Raw genomic sequence first — 19981 nt, 5'->3', positions numbered from 1 at the left:
GAAGGAATTTTACAACACCGACGTGCAACGTCTCGTGAGGAAACACGGCATCAATCATTATTCCACATATTCGGTATTGAAGGCGTCGGTCGTCGAGCGATTCAATCGCACGCTCAAGAATGACATGTGGAAGATGTTTACGCTCAATGGAAGTTACAAATGGGTCGGCGCCTTGCCGCGACTCGTATCGGATTACAACGCGCGCAAGCATCGAACCATCGGCATGCGACCCGTCGACGTTACCCCCGCGATCGCTGAAAAACTCTTGGCTACCGTATACAGCGCGATAAAAATCGCAGGTCTGGCAAAGTTCAAAGCGGGCGACTCGGTACGCGTTAGCAAATACAAGACGATTTTCGAAAAGGGTTACACGCCGAATTGGAACACGGAGGTGTTTAAGATCGTTAAAGTGCAGCGTACCAATCCCGTAACCTATCTACTCGAGGACTATCGTGGAAAATCCGTCGCTGGAGGGTTCTACGAACACGAGTTGCATCGCGCGACTTATCCGGACGTGTATCTCGTGGAGAAAGTACTGCGCAGTAGGGGCGACGAGGTTTACGTTAAATGGCTAGGATTCGATGGATCGCACAACTCATGGATACATAAGGAAAGTGTTATTTAATTCGTGCAAACTTTTTTTATTTTTTAACATAAAAAATATGCAATATGTAATACATATGTAAAGTGTTTGATATATGAAATACAAATAAAGTATGTGAAATACACACATGTGCAATATATTTATTTATTAATATTCTTTCCAATACTGTAATATAATACTCACAATACGTTACGTTATACTACATACATTCATACATTCATACGTTATACATTCATAAATTCATACGTTATACGACATACATACGTACGACATACATACGTTACATACATAACTACTACATACGTTATACTATTACATACGTTATACGACATACATACGTTATACATTCATACATTCATACGTTATACGACAAACGTTATACGACATACATACGTTACATACATATACCACTACATACGTTATACTATTACATACGTTATACTATTACATACGTTATACTATTACATACGTTATACTATTACATACGTTATACTATTACATACGTTATACTATTACATACGTTATACTATTACATACGTTATACTATTACATACGTTATACTATTACATACGTTATACTATTACATACGTTATACTATTACATACGTTATACTATTACATACATATACTACTACATACGTTATACTATTACATTTTATACATACAATACACTACGTTTTCGGAGGGGGTATTTGATAATGTCCCCACGGTAACGTATCGGTCGAATCGGGTATAATGTATCGCTTATCATCATACGGACTCAGAGCGATTTTCGTTTCGTTCACGGTGTACACCTCGTGTAGTTCGGACCTTATGCAAGCCTGCTGTCGCGTCATTTCAATTTCGTCGCGCAGACACCTCGTGTAATCGTCGAACGTTATCGACCTGGCTACGACGTTACTCTTAACACCTTTAGCCTTTTTCGTATCTTTCTTACCGTCCACTCGCAAGGCGTACATCTTTGCTCTAAGCCCGACGAATTCGGTCATGATCGCACCGTTGTTTTCGTCTTTCATCAAGCCCGGCACCTTCTTGTTCTCGAGCGGTATACCGTACGCGTTGTCGATCGCGTAATCGCTCGTGTCGAATTTAGCGATATCGCGTTTCATGTTCTTGTACACATCCTCGCACTTTACGTGATATATCAGACTGTCCGTATCGGTGTACATAATTCTACACATGTCCTCATACAGGGGAGACATGTACTCGTGATGAAATTCGTACAAACACGTCTTGGATATATCGAGAATGCACATGCTGACGTAAATAGGTTTGTCAAATTTAACCTCGAGTTTTCGCAGTTCGACGGCTATCAGATTTTCCGAAAAACGGTCCTACTGTAAAAATTTGGTTTCGAGATCAGTGCCTCCGCGCCGTATCTACCGCTCCACTTTGTTAATAATTTTACATTAACGTGATTTCAAACATTCTCCATAGTTTTACCGAAAACCGCGTTGTTCATCAATTTATATAAATTTTTCTCGAAATCGTTTTTGGCCAGTGTTCTAAATTTTGTATTAAGTTTGATGTATTCGCGGAGCCATGGAGATTGAGAGAATTGTAATACGCGATGAATTTTTGTGACGCGAAGGCCGTGGCGCGTGCACTGCTGTAAGTTGCGGTAGTGTATTACATAACGCTTCTTATCGTATAATGTTGCGAGAAGTTTTTCCTGTCGTTTGCCGGGCGGTTTATCGCGCGTTGGACAGAACGGTAGGTCGGCGTGCGCGTCGTGTTTATTCTGCGGATACTCTAGGTCGACTTCGAGAATGTAACCCGTGGGCGAATCCAACGCGACATCCATAACATTAAAATCGGTTACGTCTTCGACCCATTGAAAATCTGCATAGGGCAATGGTCGACACATCGCCCAGCCGTACAAGTTGTTTACATCGAAATACATCAGGTATGACGTTGGTTTCGACAAATCGTAAGATTGCATGTACCTGTTATTGGCTTGTGCGTATCTGTTTGAACATTGACTCAAACCGCCGCGTATACCACGTTCGATGAACATGACCATATCAATGTCCGTGAGCAGTTCGAAATTGATACGCGTATGTTTCAACATAGCGTCCCACGTAAAACCCGGTAGAGTGTAATAATACGCCGGATCGAGTCCATAACTCGCGACGCAGCTATCGCGAAAATTTTCAAACACGTCGGCCAATAACAAGACATCGATCTTTAGATATAAATCGCTGTATTCGCCCAAGGTTTGAACGGAGAACCGCTGCCAGACGTTAACGGCGTGCTCGTAATCGCTCTCGGATACGGTGTCACCTGTCAATGAACTGTAAAACGAGTCGCGCGATGGTAAACACGAGTCCTCCAACTTTTCGACGCAGTCAATGTACTCGTACGGAAATACACCTTTTCGCGTCAGCAAATCAAAATTTTCTGTGGATAATTCACAAAATTCGCGTTGTAATATTTGCAGTTTATCCTTGCTGAGATATGATGCTAATTTTTCGAGACTTGCGGTGAGAAATTTGTATGAGTCGATGAATCTTAATTTGATGCAATTTTTTTTGTCTTTATCCTCAGTGCTTTTAACGTTCTTCGTAAACGAAATGTATTTTTCTTTGGTAATTGGGAGTAAGTCTACACGTCCTTCGTACGCGGTAGCTATTGTCTTTATTATAAAATGAGAATCATAACCCGATAAATTATGAAATACTACTGGAATGCAATGCGAATTTTTATAATTCAAGTTACAATTAGAATGCGCGGGACCTCGATAATTGCCGGTCAAGTGACAGTGATCGCGTACTCGCACGTCGTCTGGCTCGAACGGTTTTTCGCACACGTGACAGTGCGTTGCGCTGTTAAACTTTTCCCACTCGTCTCGCGTGAAATCCGCCATGGGTATATTAGCGGACAAGATGTTCTTTACGTCGTGTGCTAAACGTCTTAGTTCCTCGGCGAACCACGCGACGCAATCCTTATCGCGACGAAATCGATACGTGGATAACGAGTCGTCGTACGAGCACCGCACGTAGTATCCTATGCTAAATACCTGATGATGTTGAGACCTGAACGTGGACGATGTCGGATCCGCATCCGTCTTCTCGAGGGTACATTCCAGGTCGGCGTATACGACATATGGAAGTCGTTCCTTCCTGCTGTGATTCTTAAAGGCCAACCACTTGTCGTGCTCGCTCGGTAGTCGGATGGCACACTTGTTCATCTGCCGACAGTCGACAGTGTGGGCTTCCAATTTCTTGCTCGTGTAGAAATAGTGCAAACAGCTGCAAAAAGAAAAACACAATTTGTGTAAATTATTAAATAAAAATAAAATAGGGGAGACCGGGGCTAAGCCGACAACGGGGCAAACTTGACACTAGGCTTTTTGCCAATTTAAATCTATCGTAGAAACTTGCCTTTCCTACTGTAAATGCGTCTTTATGTGCCAGTATTATCAACGGAATTTGGTAACATTCTGAGTTATAGTGTAATTTTTAACGCGACATAAGCGTTTTTGATAGTGAAAAGTAATTTTTCTGATCTCTCGAAAATGTCTACTCTTTCATCGAGCTTTACTCTTGCGAATCTACCGGTAAGTGATTTTGATGGGAAATTTGATGCTCTATATGAATCCGATAATCGTTTTTGCATATTTTCAAAATTTTCATGTTTTTAAAGTGACAAAAGTGAAAAACGACGTCCGGGGCAAAGTCAACACCACGCCGTTTTGTCGGCTCCCAGTAACAAACGATGCTTGTCATGCAGCCGTATGGCTCATGACAAATGTATGCGCACGTCCGATCGCGAGTTTACCTGCATTAATTGTTTTTCAGACATGAGTTTAGATGAAGATAATTGAAAGTTCAACAATTTTTGTTCTCATTATTTTAAATGATTGTTCTAGCTACTTTATTCCGAATTTTTGTACTTTTTAAATACACAATAAACAATGTATTTTTATTTTCAGACAGTAAAAAATAAGTTCCAGATCAAATTGTGTCGATCAGACAAAGTGTTGAGTTTGCCCCGGCGGGGTGTCGAGTTTGCCCCGGCATTTTTCAATTCGAAAATTTGTCTTCGCGTCACTTTTTCTTTCCTGGCGGCAAAACAAAGCGACGTACAGCAAAACTTCCTGAATCAATTTTGTACCTGAAGAAACACTCTTTAAATATGTACCATTGAATTTGCCTAAAAATTTTAATTAAATATTAAAAATTGCCTTTGAAAAAATAGTGTCGGCTTAGCCCCGGTCTCCCCTATTCTATAATTTTTATTAAAAGAAGTATAGGTACTCACCGATCGCAAAAGTATTTCCGACCACGGTGCCTGCTCAATTGCGTGCTCACGAGGCGGAATAGATTTTTTATCCACGCGAAATGTCCCACGTTGTCGTCTCGCTGGTCCTGCACGTACAGCAGATTTACGTGCTTTTCTCTCTTCCGGTCGGTGAGCCGTATCGGGAGAACTGTTGGCGTCTTCTCTCCCTCGATGGTATACACATTGATCGACACGTCGTTGCGTTGTTCGAACTATTTAATCTGTTTCAAAGTCATTGGAAACTCAATGTCTTGTAATTTTAATATTGTTGCGTAATGAGGGTACGAGGATTCCCGATATGTATGATCCTTGGCAGGATACAGCGCGGCGACCACTGACCACGCGAAGCACGCATTGTCCATAGATTGCACGTTGATCACAGCTTTTTTCGATTTAATTTCTTGCGGTAAATTGATGTAACATCCCGCGCGCAAAGGATTGTACTTGTTCACGTTCACTGTCAAATTGAGTATACGCGATAACGCCCACCCGCTGTCGCGTTCCTGAAACTCCTCGAGTTTCGCTAATGTGGGCTCGATAACGTGTAGCTTGTACCACTCGCGCAGATCGGACCGATCGGACGAACGAAAGAGTTCACTGTTTCTCGTGTTGATACTTTTGTTCGCACGTTTCTCACCCGTCACAAACTCGCCGTTGAACACAGTGTTTATCTTTACACTTGCGTGTCTTTGCATGACGTTTTGCACATGATCGAGCACGATGACTTCAGCATCTTCGAGAAATTTTTGCGGTTCGATGTAATTGGTATTTATCACTGCACCGGTCAATACACGGCTAACCGTCTCTGTAATAGAGTCTTCGCACCTTCGAGTCGCGCGATTCTTGCCACTAAAGATTGTCTGTGTCCCGGATTGTCTGTTTCGCGGATTGAGAGCCGCGGACGCTTGGCACGACAGTCTTTTTCGAGCTGCTCGATAAACTCCTCGCATCGCTGTGCCCATGCAAGATATTCGCTCAAGGTAGCGATTTGGTTGGATCCTTCCAACAGGTCGCGTTCCGTTTCATCGAGATGTTCCATGTTTTTTTAATACTGTCTTTTTCACACTATTTTTTAGATCACGTCACATTCTTCGATGGAGCACGTGCACGTGACTCGATCACACGCTGAACAATATCGTTTGCAATATTGAACGACATAGTGCGCAGACATAAAATCATTAGGCCTGAAGTAGGGTGCATTAAAGTGATTAAGTTCCCAATTAATAATATCATCATAATCACGTTCATAATTTCTTCGAAGCATCAATAGATGATTAGGATCATTGATACGGCCAGGGTACATATACATACGTACCGAATTGTTCACCACCACCAATTCAACGTATTTCCCAATACCTGTATGAATCTTAATGTATGTTGCTTCACAATCGTCGAGCTTTTCAAAAATTTTAGACGCCCAATAGCGATGGTCAACAATAGGTTTAATAGAATACGGCACAACGTCAGCACGACGAGCTGCACGTGATTCTTTCTCGCTAACGCACTCGTCCCGCAGCCGTTGATACACTTTTTGATTCACGTTAGATCTCCACCAATAAGGAGAATTGGTATCGATATCGACTCCTTGTCTAACGATGCGGTGACCGGTTCCGCGTATACCTAGTTCGCGATCGCGAAGAAACTGCACCGGTGATATTCGTCGCACATCCGTCAATTTCACTCCTTGATCTTCTTTACGCAAACCATCGGTGACATCTATTATAATATCTTCCGTGGTTACACCATCCACAAATTGTGGAGACTCCGTAGAGCTCTCGCCACTTGTCCATTCCATGTTGCGCACATTATATTATGTCTCACTCGCGATAATGTTTTTTTATCAATTCTTGCAAATTGGGCACATGTTGCATGGATATATTTGGAACAATGGAGTGCGACAATCTCCGCAAGATCGGCCGTTCATTACGTTGTACGGCTTGCTAACATGCTCTCGATATTCACGTATGTGCTCACCAGTGTCTGGTACAGCGATCATACACGAATAACACAGTTTATCCGAACCGTATCTAAAATAAAAATAAATCGCGCAACACTTCGTATGTCCATCCAGCGCTAAAAATTCGGGACGCGGCACTAATTTATCGATGATTTCTTTATGATCGTCGTCTTCATCACTGAAATAATAACTGTCGTCCGTTAACGCGCGATCCTCGTCTACATCCATATCGAAATTATTGTCCATCTCGTGTGCAAATCGGGCACATATTACGCTGAAATATCATATACAATGCTTCATGACATCTTGAACAACGCCGGGTATGCATCATTCCGCGTAACTCAACGAAGTGTTTTCGGCGAGCGTACATGTAATCGCCAAGGTCCGATAGAACAACCATGCACGGAGCACATAGCACAAGTGCACCACCCGTTGAATTATAAAAATATATTACGCAACGTTCCGCACGTAAATTTAGTGCAACGATTTCCCAACGCAGCACCATTCTATCGATGACTCTTCTTGATCGTCGTCTTCATCACTGAAATAATCACTGTCGTCCGTTAACGCGCGATCCTCGTCTACTTCCATATCGAAATTATTGTCATCTCCTTTATCGTGAAAAATATTCCTCTGTATTGAATACTTGGCACAAAAAATGCAAAATAACCGCTATCCCTTACGGAAAGAAACTACAGCGGATTACAGAAAATTCTATTACAAGAACTACATAAAAGTATTACACAAAATTACAGACTGAAGTATTGTAATATACTGTAATATTTTCGTACTATACGCTCGGATTACAGGAAAATATTACAGGATTACAGGACTACAAGATTGCAGTCCTCTTAATACTAGAGGACACTGATTTCCGATATTCACCCGGCATAAAAAAAAATTATTTTTTTCTTAGTTTTATTACTTTTTTATAACTAAATTTGTTTCTTAAGATGCAGTCTATGATTATAAATATTTTCTTGTATTTGAAAAACACACTTACCTTGGTGGGATTCGAACTCGGGACCTCGGGACCTCTGGATCGTGAGCCAACTGCCTTACGTGGTAGACTACTTCCTAATTTGATGTAAGTGTTATATATAGTCTACATATGTCATAACCAGCACAAATATATAATTTTTCAAAAATCATTTTAAGAAACAAATTCAGTTTAAAAAGAGTAATAAAATTTTAAATTAGATATATGATATAATATTTCTTAAAGTCGGGTGAATGTCAGAAACCAGTGCCGGCTCATTATGAAATTACTTATAAAATATGAAATTAAAAAATAATAAAATGTGGTTAAAAAGTGATACATTAAATCTAATAAATTTCAAACAATATTTATAGAAATAATTTATATATATACAGCTGCATTGAAGTAAAAGTATACTATATATGGAGGTGGAGGGGTAAAAACCACAGTGGTGTAACTCAAATTTTTAAAAATATTTTCTCGTGTGCATAGATGCAATCTGTACAATATATAAATTGCATCTATGCACACGAGAAAATATTTTTAAAAATTTGACTTACACCACTGTGGTTTTTACCCCTCCATATATGATAAGACTCGCTATTTCAAATTTTATGGATTACTGGTAGCATTACGTTTAATACACATGTGTAGTAGTGTATTACACATTTTGTAGATTACATGTGTAGTCTACTACACAAGTCACTTACCACACGTGTAGTATATTACACATATAATGGATTACACGTGTAGTCTACTACACAAGTCACTTACCACACGTGTAGTATATTACATATATAGTGGATTACACGTGTAGTGGATTTCACCCTTCATGATTAGACGTGTATTCCATATTACAGGGATTTCACGCACTAAGTAATTACAGCGTGTAATAACTACAGATTATTGTGTTCCTTTCTGTGATAACTACAGGTGGTCCTGTAGTAACTACACAAGTGTAATATTTACTGGCTGTAGTTTCTTTCCGTAAGGGTATACTTTTTTTCCAATCGATATACCGACGCGTAGACTTTCAAATCACAGACTGTGATTTTGACTCGCTTCATTCTTCCTTATATACTTTTTCTATTGCCTTTTCCTCTCGTTTCAACTAGAGCATCGCGTATCGTTTCTTCTGTTTTAGTGCATGGTGTGCATACACTGCAGAGACACAATATCACCCATAGAAATTGAGTCGCGTTGCTGCGCGAGACGGTTAAGTCGCCTAAAATTTATGGTCGAGTATCTACGTCGACCATCGATGCTCGCATCTGCAGTGCGAGATGATATTCGTTTATAAATTCTGTCATCGACGTTCGTCGATACCCATAGAAATTGAGTCGCGTTGCTGCGCTTATGCCGTCTAGTGTTTATAAAATCTAGCTGCCTGTCATCGGCGCTCGCCTTTGTAACGCGCGACGCCATAACCGAATGGCGCCGCGAAACCCCGATAAGCGACTCTTCCTAGAAAGAAAAATGAAAAGGACCGCGGCGTCACGCTAGTCGCAGGTCATAAATTATAGCCGCCTGCCATAGGCGCTCGCTCGCATCTGAGGTGTGAAATGACATCTGTTTATAAATACTATCGGCCGAACATCGACGCGAGGCGGCATTTGTTTATCGAACATGCCCCGACGCGCTCGCCTGATCCCCCTTCCCAAGGACCTCCGCGATCTCGAGGCCCTCCCCCCCCGCGAACCCTATGCTGGGAACGCAGGTCCTCCCCCCGCAGACCCCTCGGCCGGACCGCGGCGCTAGAGTTCCCCCCCGCCCCGCTCCCCCCTCGAGCACCACGGCCTAGGAGTCTCACTATCTTCCTACTAGAATGTCAGCTACAGAGATGATGACATTTATTATGCATTTTCCTCTTATGGTTGGAGACTTAGTTCCATCTGATGATGAAGTCTGAAATTTTCTAATTAATTTTATTCAAATTATTGATATTATACTTTGCTTTCAAATTGACGAAGTGAACATTCTTTTATTAGAAAACAAAATTAAAAAACATAATAGTGATTACATTAAACTATTTAATGATACGCTGAAGCCCAAGTTTCATAATTTAACTCATTATCCAACAATTATTCGTCAATCTGGACCTTTAAGGAAATTCTGGTGTTTTAAATATGAGGCAAAGCATATCGGCAATTTAAAGTGTACTCCCATTGTATCACTTCTCGAAAAAACATTTGTCTTACATTAAGTAAAAAATATGAATTACAATTTGCATATAAATTAATAAAATTGAAAATCTAGCAAGTAAAACTTTTAAGTTCGATGATAAGTACAAAATATCGAGTAATTATTATTCTATTATTATTAAAAAATTAAACAATGTTAATGAAGGAGATATCAAATTGTATTCTCGTATAGAGTATAAAGGCGTTGAGTATAACAATACAAACAACTATATAGCATCTTTTGGAAATTATGTTGAAATATATTTGATATTAGATATTATTTTATTTCGAAACGATGAAGTTTTATTTTTTTGTCAAAAGTTGCAAAGATTGCAATATAGGCAACATTTTTTAGCGTATGAAATTGATGAAACGATCTTAGGACAATTTTCTATAATATCTCCAAATGATATAATCGGACCTCCAGTTACTTTAATAAAAACTGCTAAAGGCAAATCAATGATACGGATAAAAAAATATTATAAATCTATTGCTTAAAATATTATACCTACTTCTATATAACAAGAAAAAGTTGTAAATTAAGTAATGAATTGATGATATTTTATGTGATTTCTGTACAATTTCTGTTTCGCACGAATCATTATTCAGTATTTTCTGTCAACATTTATTCTTTCTAAATTTTATTCTAAATTTTGTACTAAAAATGTCGGATATCCCCAAAATGTCGGATTATGTATGGTGGTGACGCGAAACAGGAATTAATGTCATAGCAATGTCAATGTCATTATTTATATTTTTTTAGATGCATTTATATCGGTATTTTCGATAATTTATTTATATTTTTAGTAATATTACAATATTATACTGATGGTCAAATTATATCCCGCAGGCAAACGTCGCTCTGTGACTGTTATAGAATACAGATAATGAATGATAAAGAAGTTATCCCTAAATCTAGCTGTCAAGATACTACACAGGAAGGAATGGAAACCCATATAAATAATAATTCATCGGTACCTCAAGGCGTCGAAAATATAAATCTTACCGCTTCTTTGGATGAAAATATTTATCAGTATGATTTGCCTAAAGTTTTCGAAAATTTTTCTTCAAAATTGACAGCAAATTCACGAATTCATCAAAATCAGGATGAAAATTTGCAACATCCTCACAATGAAACTCCCCAACTAATGTTCGAAAACTTAAGTTCTCCAAACGAATTAATTGCACCACAAGATTCATTTCAACTATTAGAGGATAATAGAGACAGAGAGGAATTAAGATTGCTACTTCGAAGTTGGAATCAAGAAGAATTAGTGGATCATCTTCTAAGTAAGTTAATTTCTTGTGTACATTTATGGTTCAATATAAAATATACTTTTTTTTTAGGGGAGAATGTTGTAATAAAAATACTTAAAATCATAAAGCAGCATCATATGGAAAAACTTCTGAAATCATTCGATCTTGGCACTCAAATATTATTCGAAGATAACTTGGAAAAGTGGAGAAATTCTTTAAACCTTCCGCTGGAAATACCAAATATGAATTTTTCTAACTTAAGCGGACCATCATCCCCAGCTCTATCAACTGAATCTGATGTGCAGATGCCTTCGACATCGAGATCTCGTTTTTCACCTTATAGAAGATCGTCAACTCCATCAGACGAAATTACTATGATAACATTATCAACTATTTTAAATGAAAGAGCATTATGTTGGTAGAATACTACAAAAAATATAGAAAATTTGATAATGAACAAAGATCATTATTGATCAATACTTGTGCAAATTTTTTCGAAGAAAATAGTATTAAGATGTCGATGGCAGACAGTTATAGACTTGAAAAAGAAATATTAGAAAGATTTCCTACTGAAAAATTAGTAAGTTTATTTGAAATTTAGAACACGAAGATATAATAATATTTATGTGACAAAATTATTAACTTGACTCCATCCAGTTATACATTTGATTTAAACATTTTTATTTATTTAAAATAAAAAGATAATAATACATTAATCGCATTACGTTATAGCAACGACAGTTCATTTACTTCATTTAATTTTTGTATTTAAAGTAGATATACAATAAAATCAGAAAAAAAAATAAAATAATTTATAATAATTCATAACTAAAATAAAACAAAATTTTAAATCCTAAAAATGTTGGAAATTACTTGCATAAAGACAAAAAAATATTGTATTACGATCATAAATTATAAAATCTTGTAAACTGTATTATTTATTAAGAGACTGATACTTTTTATAATTTTACTTTACAAAATTTTTTTACGATTGTAATGTATTTGTTTTTTATTGCTTTGTGTAAATAATTTTACAATTTTTATAATTTTAAATTTTAATAAAAAAAAATGTTTCAAAACATAAGCGATGACTAGATAGGGTCAAGTAACCATTTTTTCATTAAAGAAGATCAGTATAGATATTTATCTTTATAAAATTTGCTTTTATAGGAATATGATCGAACAGGTAAACGTGGAAAATTATATATTAAACTTGCCAATTTAAAATCTTCTCTTAAAACAGCAGTTGGGAAACATATTTTGCCAAAAAAAACCAGAAAGTTCAAAACTAACTCAACGGGATCATCAGAAAATCTTTGGTAAGTTCTTACAAGTTTAAAAATTATATGTTAATATAATAGTAGTATAATATAAAAATTATATGTCAATATAATATAAGTCAATGATGTTAAATATTTTAGTTCCAGAAAACAATGCGGAAAGTTGCATTAATGCACTCAAATTTGACAACCTGACATCAGAAGAATTTGACAACTGTTGGAAAGCATGTGGCCAACACCGATTAAAAGAAATAAACAGTGCTGCAAACACGGCAGCTATTTTTGAAAAAAGTGGCCTTTCTATAAGAAACCATCTGGCTTTAGATTGGTACTTATATTAAGGAGGCTCTTACCTCGATCATAAAACGACAGATCTTTATGAAATTAAATTATGTTGTAAAGTGAACCACAACGAACCGATGCCCAAAACTTTAGCATAGGTTGACGATAAAAATTTTAAAAATATCAGTATTGAAATTCGCATTTTTAACACAGGGCATATGGTAAACACTAAAATTTTTACCGGAAGTGATGTATTTTCTTAGCAAGTTTGCGAGCCAGGTAAACAAAAAACTAAGGAATTGTAGTTAAAATAATAATCTTTCTAATGATAAGAAGAAAACTTGGTGTTGACGATGAGTTATAAAAGATATTGTAGTTTTAATATGACGTACGACAGGTTAGGCGAATGATCTTCCGAGTGTCAAAATCGCGCGAAGTTTCAAATGTTGTATTACACGTAAATAAGTAAAATGCGTTTTTTAAACATCTATATAAACAATAAGTTTCAATTATTTGCCAATCAAACCTTGAAAATCAAAAAGTAAACAATGTTAATTATTCTTTCTAACCTCACTTGCACATGTCTTTTCTCTGCGCTGTATGGTAGCGGCATAATTATTCTCTCGCGCATTGACAACCTTTATTTTCGAGAATTTTCCTTTCATTTTCCCTCTCAGCATTCTCACGTTATATCTTTCTTTTGGCTCCATCTCTTCATCGCATCAATCGCTACAACGCTACACGGCTACACCTCACTTAGCTACAGACTGCTGCAGACGACGTTGTAACACGCGCATGTTATTATTCTGCTCTTTAGCACTGACGTAGTCAACTGACTTATTGTATAAATTTTAATATTTACACTAATAGAACATATAACTTACTCTTACACTATGTAAAAATCATTATTTATTTTTTTATTTAATTTTCCGATAATTTTATAACCAATTATTAATGATAATTTTTCGGTTGCTACATTGATTAGAGCAGCCGGGTAAGAGCCTCCTTAAACGGAAATTTAGAACTGACAAACGAATTAATTCTTAAAATGTTTTACAGATTGACATGAATTTTAATGTCTTATTTGACACGGAAAATGGTCTGTTAAATAAGTGGGAGACTTGCTTCAATAATCTTACATCGTTTTTATGTAAAGATAATCATGTGAAAGATAAATCCATAAAAGCATACTGTAATGTATTCACATTAACACGGTACCGGTGCGTGTACTGTGATCAGCGATCCCCGAAAAGGTATCACCTCAGTGAGTAGGAACGAGCGGGGATAGAGCTAGTTACCCGGTGACCGTCAAGGGATACACACATTATACTCTGTTATCTCCCCGATTATTACCAATACATATCTTATTGTCGATTGTTACAACTAAGTGTTTTATTTAACCACCTCAGGACACCACAATTTTGGCGACGAGGTATTTTCGAACGCGTGGTGCAATTATTCAAGACAATAACGATAAATAGTTTTCGTGCAAATTTCGTGGAACAGTGAGCGTGTGGCACGCCGTATTCGAAGTCCACAGCAGTCGGAGAGCACGGTAAACGGAGAGTGTACAACGCTATTGAAGCGACTTGACGGTCACTTAAGAATAATATTCGCGCAGTATACGGAAATAAAATTTACGCAAATGGTAAATTGTGCGCTGTAAACGATATTAAAAATATTCAAAAATTTTCACGTGCATCGTGTGTATTCGGAAAAGGAACATTGGACAATAAAACGAACAAATAACGTGAAAAGAGACAATTAACGGTGAAAGTGCGTTGCAATAAAATTTATTATTTTTCTAATTGACTGCATACGGAAATAAAACTTTGTCAATTAGGGTATACGAAAATGAACTATGGTGTCATTGTGTTAAATGTCGGTTCCTAGAAACAGTAAAAGTGCCATCGATTATTCAAAAACATCGTGGATTCAAACGCTTACGAAACCTCAATTAATTGAAACTCTAGAGCAGTTAGAGTTAGCATACGAGGAGAATTTTGGTATCGATGAGCTTCGTAAAATTCTGCGAACTCACGTAAGCAAGGTGAACAAAAGGCAGAGACAACGACAAGGCGAAGATAAGGAACCGCAAGGCGGTGAAAACGAAAACAAGAAGCCAAGGGTAACTCACACAATGGCAGGAGAGAGCAACAGCACGAAACTGGAATTCCAGTTAGGAAAAGACGACTGGGAAACATATACAGAGAGGCTCGAATTATATTTCGTAGCCAACGACGTGAAAGCTGAGAAACAAGCGGCAGTGTTGTTAACGAAAATAAGTTCCGATACTTATAAACTAGTTCGTGATCTGTGCGCGCCGGATAAGCCGAATACAAAATCTTTGGCCGAGTTAGTAAAATTAGTGAGTGATCACTTAAATCCGAAACCGTCAGAAACGATGGAACGATGCAAGTTTTATCAAGCGCACCAAAGCGCAACGGAATCAGTAGCGGAGTTTGCGGCGAGATTAAAAAGCTTATCGTTAAACTGCAAGTTCGGTGATGCTAAAGTAGCTTTACGGGATCAGTTAGTGTGCGGACTGAAAGATCACGCAACAAAAAAAGCACTGTTTCGTGAAGATAAATTGACGTACGATTCAGCATACAAAATAGCTGCTGCGATGGAAGAAGCAGAAAAGAACGCGTCGACAACAGATAAAATTAGTACCGGTACAACAAGCAACGCCGCGAGTGTAAACGTAGTTCAATCGAATTCGCGGGCGAGTGAGAAAAAGAGACAGTATCATCCCAGTTCGGGAGGTAGAGGTGCTTATCGCGGAGTCCGAGGACGAGGACAGCGATACAACAACAGACCCCCGGCTAACAGTGGCAGCCGGGCTCCGCACAATAACACACAAGTTCAGAGCGCGAGGCGTTCATCGTGTTATTGCTGTGGGAAGGCAAACCATTGGGCACGTGATTGCTATCATCGACACAGCACGTGTAATTCTTGTAAGCAGAAGGGGCACCTGGCAACTATGTGCCGATCTCAGAGGGCAGCGGTTCAACATCTAGAACGAGAGTCGACGAGCGAGGAGCAGCGGCGGGAGGAGGCGGTATACGACTTCCTCTTGGTAGATGACAACATAGGCGAGTCAACGAGCGGTACCGGTAAAGCAGAAAGCGACAATGTAAAAGCCGATCCTATGTATGTAAACGTAACAATTAATGGGAAAAAGATAGATATGGAAATTGATTCGGGTTCGTACGTTGCGATCATTTCGAAAAGTGATAAAAATAAATATTTCCCCGAAAATAAAATCACGCGCGAGGCGCCTGCGTTGAATGCATATGGCAAAGTCCCATTAGAAAGTGAGGGAGTATTAGAGAATTTGAAAGTAAAATTAGGGAATCGGGAAGCAACGTTAAAAATGAGGGTAATGACAAGTGATGGTCCAATTTTGATCGGTAGACAATGGCTAAAAGTTTTTGGGTTGTGGCCATTGCCATTGAACTTGTTGAGCAGCGCGAATGATTGTAATAAAGTAGATGTAAATAACGCGACGAAACAATTTCCAGAGAAATACCCGAAATTGTTTGGTCCCGGCCCCGGGTTGTATAATAGAGGAAAGCTTAAATTAGTGTTGAAAAAAGATGCACAGCCTATAGCGTTAAAAGCGAGACATTTGCCATTTGCATTAACAAGCAAAGTTGAGGAAGAAATTAATTGTCTTGTTAAATTGGGACATCTCGAAAAAATCGATGTGAGCGAATGGGCAACGCCAATTGTGCCGGTAATAAAATCGGATGGTTCCGTTAGAATCTGCGGTAATTTTAAATTAACGTTAAATCCGAATTTAGTTCGAAATCGACATCCGATACCGTTGATTGATGAAATTTTTATAGCATTGAGGAATGGCAAGAGGTTTTCGCAGATTGATTTAGAGCATGCGTATATGCAAATTCCGGTAGAAGAAGGTAGCCGAGATTATTTAACGATAATAACGCACAAAGGGTTGTACAGATATACTAAAATGACAGAGGGCATTGCATCGGGACCGGGAGATTTTCAACAGAAAATCGAGCAATGTTTAGCTGGAATTGACGGAGTAATCCCTTATCTTGATAATATCTATTGCACGGGCAAAACTGATGAAGAGCATTTAGAAACGTTGTACGCAGTATGTAAGAGACTCGAGGAATACGGTTTCAAAGTAAATATAAGCAAATGCGATTTTTTCAAAGAAAGATTAGATATTTTGGGGTTTGTTATTAATAAAGACGGGTTGCACAAGTCGAGAACTAAAGTAAATGCAATGATTGAAGCTCCGACGCCGGTCGATAAAAAACAGTTAGATTCATTTTTGGGACTTGTAACGTATTATGCGAGATTTTTACCTGAGAGAGCGACTAAACTAAAATCACTTTATGAGTGTGCGAAAGGAGATAAGTTTGAGTGGACAAAAGAGTGCGAGGAAGCGTTCGAATGGGTGAAAAGAGAATTAGTATCACCGTGTGTATTAGCTCACTTCGATCCAAACGAAGAAATTATATTATCGTGTGATGCATCATCGTATGGGTTATCAGCGATATTGTCGCATCGATATAAAGACGGTACAGAGAAACCGATCGCAAATGCGTCGAAAGTAGTTCCCGAGAAAGAGTTAAATCGTGCCATCATTGACAAGGAAGCGAGTGCAATTGTCTTCGGATTTAAAAAGTATTATAATTATATTTTTGGTAAAGAGATAACGCTGAGAACAGACCATAAGCCCTTAGTTTTTATTTTTGGTCCAAAACAAGAGATTCCGTTAACGACAGCAAGTAGATTGCAAAGATGGGCGTATTTTCTGTCGAGATTCATATAAAAATTGAATATGTTAGATCAGAACATAATGGTAATTGTGATGCACTCTCGCGACTTCCTGTCAAAGACAGCACACCAATTTCGATAACGAGTATATATCGATAAATTACGCCGAAGAGTCGTTGGAAACATTAAACGCGGTGGAGATCGCAGTAGAAACAAAGCGCGATAAAATGCTTAGTAAGATAGTACGGTATGTGAAGGGTATATGGCCAAACGCGAACGAGATGAATGAGTATGAGAAAATATTCTATGCGAAACGTGACGAGCTAGTGGTAGAAAAGGAGTGTCTCATGTGGGGATACAGAGTAGTAGCTCCAGAATCAGTGCAAAAGTGTGTGCTAACTGAATTGCACGCATCCCACTTCGGCATAGTAAAGATGAAAATGCTGGCGAGATCGTACGTATGGTGGCCGAACATCGATAAAGACATTGAGAACATTGCGGCATCATGTAAAGTGTGCGTGCAAGAGCGTAAGAAACCGGCGAGTGTTCCGTTAACGCCGTGGCCATTCCCTGATAGATGTTGGAGTAGGATTCATACAGATTTCTTAGGTCCGTTTCACGGTCATATGTTTATGTTGATTATCGATGCTTACTCGAAGTGGCCTGAAATTATTGATATGCAAAAGTGCACTCAGGCCCCGAGAGTAATTGAAGAATTTAAGAAAGTTTTAGTTCGTTTCGGTCTTCCGAGACATTTAGTGAGCGATAACGGTACGCAGTACACGAGTATCGAATTTCAAGAGTTTTGTAAAATCAACGGTATAAAACATAGCTTCACTGCACCGCATCATCCTGCGACCAACGGCGCAGCCGAGAATTTCGTTGAAACATTCAAAGACAAAGTAGATAAAATTGTCAAAAGTGGCAAATCGCTTGATTATGCAATTAATCTCTTCTTGTTCGATTATAGAGCTACCGAGCATTGTACAACGGGAAGAACGCCTGCATACATGATGTATAAGCGAGAGTTGAGGACGAGATTCGATTTATTAAAGCCGAGCGTGAGCGATGATGTACGAGCGAAGCAGCTGGCACAGGTAGCGAGTAGAAAAGGCAATCGAAATGTCGATTTCCAAATTGGCGAGAGTGTGATGGTCGATGATTTCAGTGTACGTAGTAATAAGCGTGTCGAAGGTCAAATTATAAAGAAATTATCTCCAGTAACGTTCGAAGTTAAAGTAGAGACTGGCAAAGTTTGGAAACGACACGTCGATCAGATCGTCCGATTCATTCCGCCAAATGATAATAAAACTAACGTTAAAGTTGCACCTGTGAGCGAACCAGAGAAAGTATTGCGCCGTTCCAATCGATTAAGAAATTGTTATAGTAGCGAGAAATAAAAAGGGAGGAATTGTAATGTATTCACATTAACACGGTACCGGTGCGTGTACTGTGATCAGCGATCCCCGAAAAGGTATCACCTCAGTGAGTAGGAACGAGCGGGGATAGAGCTAGTTACCCGGTGACCGTCAAGGGATACACACATTATACTCTGTTATCTCCCCGATTATTACCAATACATATCTTATTGTCGATTGTTACAACTGAGTGTTTTATTTAACCACCTCAGGACACCACACATACCTACAAATGTTAAAACAGGAGACACTTTCTGAAAGTAAGTTATATTATTTTGTTAGAAATTTATATTTTTTTCACTTGTAAACATTCTTTATTTATTTGACTTTATTTGTATAGATGGTCGTGATGCAATAGTTTTTTGGAGCCTCCACGGTTACTTGGTTCCAACCAACAAAATTGTGAAAAAAGATTTGACTGGCATAAAAAGTACCATAAAATTCACTATTAGAGATTCTCAGGAATCTTTTGTTTACTTTGGCAAATCTCATCAAGAAATAGAGGATCATCTTATGTATCTAAAAAATCAAAAACAGTGCATTCAACCCTTCATTGTGTGTGTTGGCGAAGACATTTCAAGAATAACAGATATTTACGTGTATTTCGACAATGTTAAATATTCGTTTAACAGCTTTCTTAGGGCAGTTGATATATTATTTAAAATTTTTTATGTATTTAATTTAAGTTTTCCGATTGAAAGTTCAATGTTTTGGAACTTTATTAAATTGAATTTTTTTGAAATTAAATCTAATAATTCCTTTTCCAAAGTTCACGTATTAATAGAAAATCTGAAAGCTGCATAAAAATATTAACCGAATCATTTTACCTTCTCATGTAATATAATATACACATATCTATGCAAAATAATATAGATATTTAATAAAATTCTTATTTTGTATTTGTTCTATTATCTAAAGATCAGTTTTAGGGCTGTTTTGGATTTCATTTTTGATTAACTTTTTATTTAATTTCGAACGGTTTT

At 38.0% G+C, this 19981-nt stretch overlaps 1 protein-coding gene across 5 annotated transcripts in view; it reads left to right on the top strand.

Annotated features, from left to right (window-relative positions):
- LOC139785172 (uncharacterized) overlaps nt 1–19184 on the top strand; it is a 35620-nt gene extending 16436 nt beyond the window's left edge. For 3 of the 5 annotated variants that reach the window (XM_071724326.1, XM_071724325.1, XM_071724323.1), the window contains 4 exons: nt 10854–11293; nt 11351–11840; nt 12431–12579; nt 12682–19184. In XM_071724326.1, the coding sequence (XP_071580427.1) occupies nt 14702–17635 (2934 nt within the window). In that variant the 5' untranslated portion in view covers nt 10854–11293; nt 11351–11840; nt 12431–12579; nt 12682–14701 and the 3' untranslated portion in view covers nt 17636–19184. Of the gene's footprint in view, nt 1–10069; nt 11294–11350; nt 11841–12430; nt 12580–12681 lie in introns of those variants that run through there. The other 2 variants (XM_071724327.1, XM_071724328.1) reach the window with 2 other exon arrangements.
- Nucleotides 19185–19981: the final 797 nt, after the last annotated feature.

This window comes from Temnothorax nylanderi, unplaced genomic scaffold, assembly GCF_030848795.1.
Source record: "Temnothorax nylanderi isolate EJ_2023f unplaced genomic scaffold, tnyl_v1.0 TNYL_tig0747_pilon, whole genome shotgun sequence".
Taxonomy (NCBI): Eukaryota; Metazoa; Arthropoda; class Insecta; order Hymenoptera; family Formicidae; genus Temnothorax; species Temnothorax nylanderi.
The sequence above is the reverse complement of the archived record's forward strand: the minus strand, read 5'-3'. Positions and strand labels throughout refer to the sequence as shown.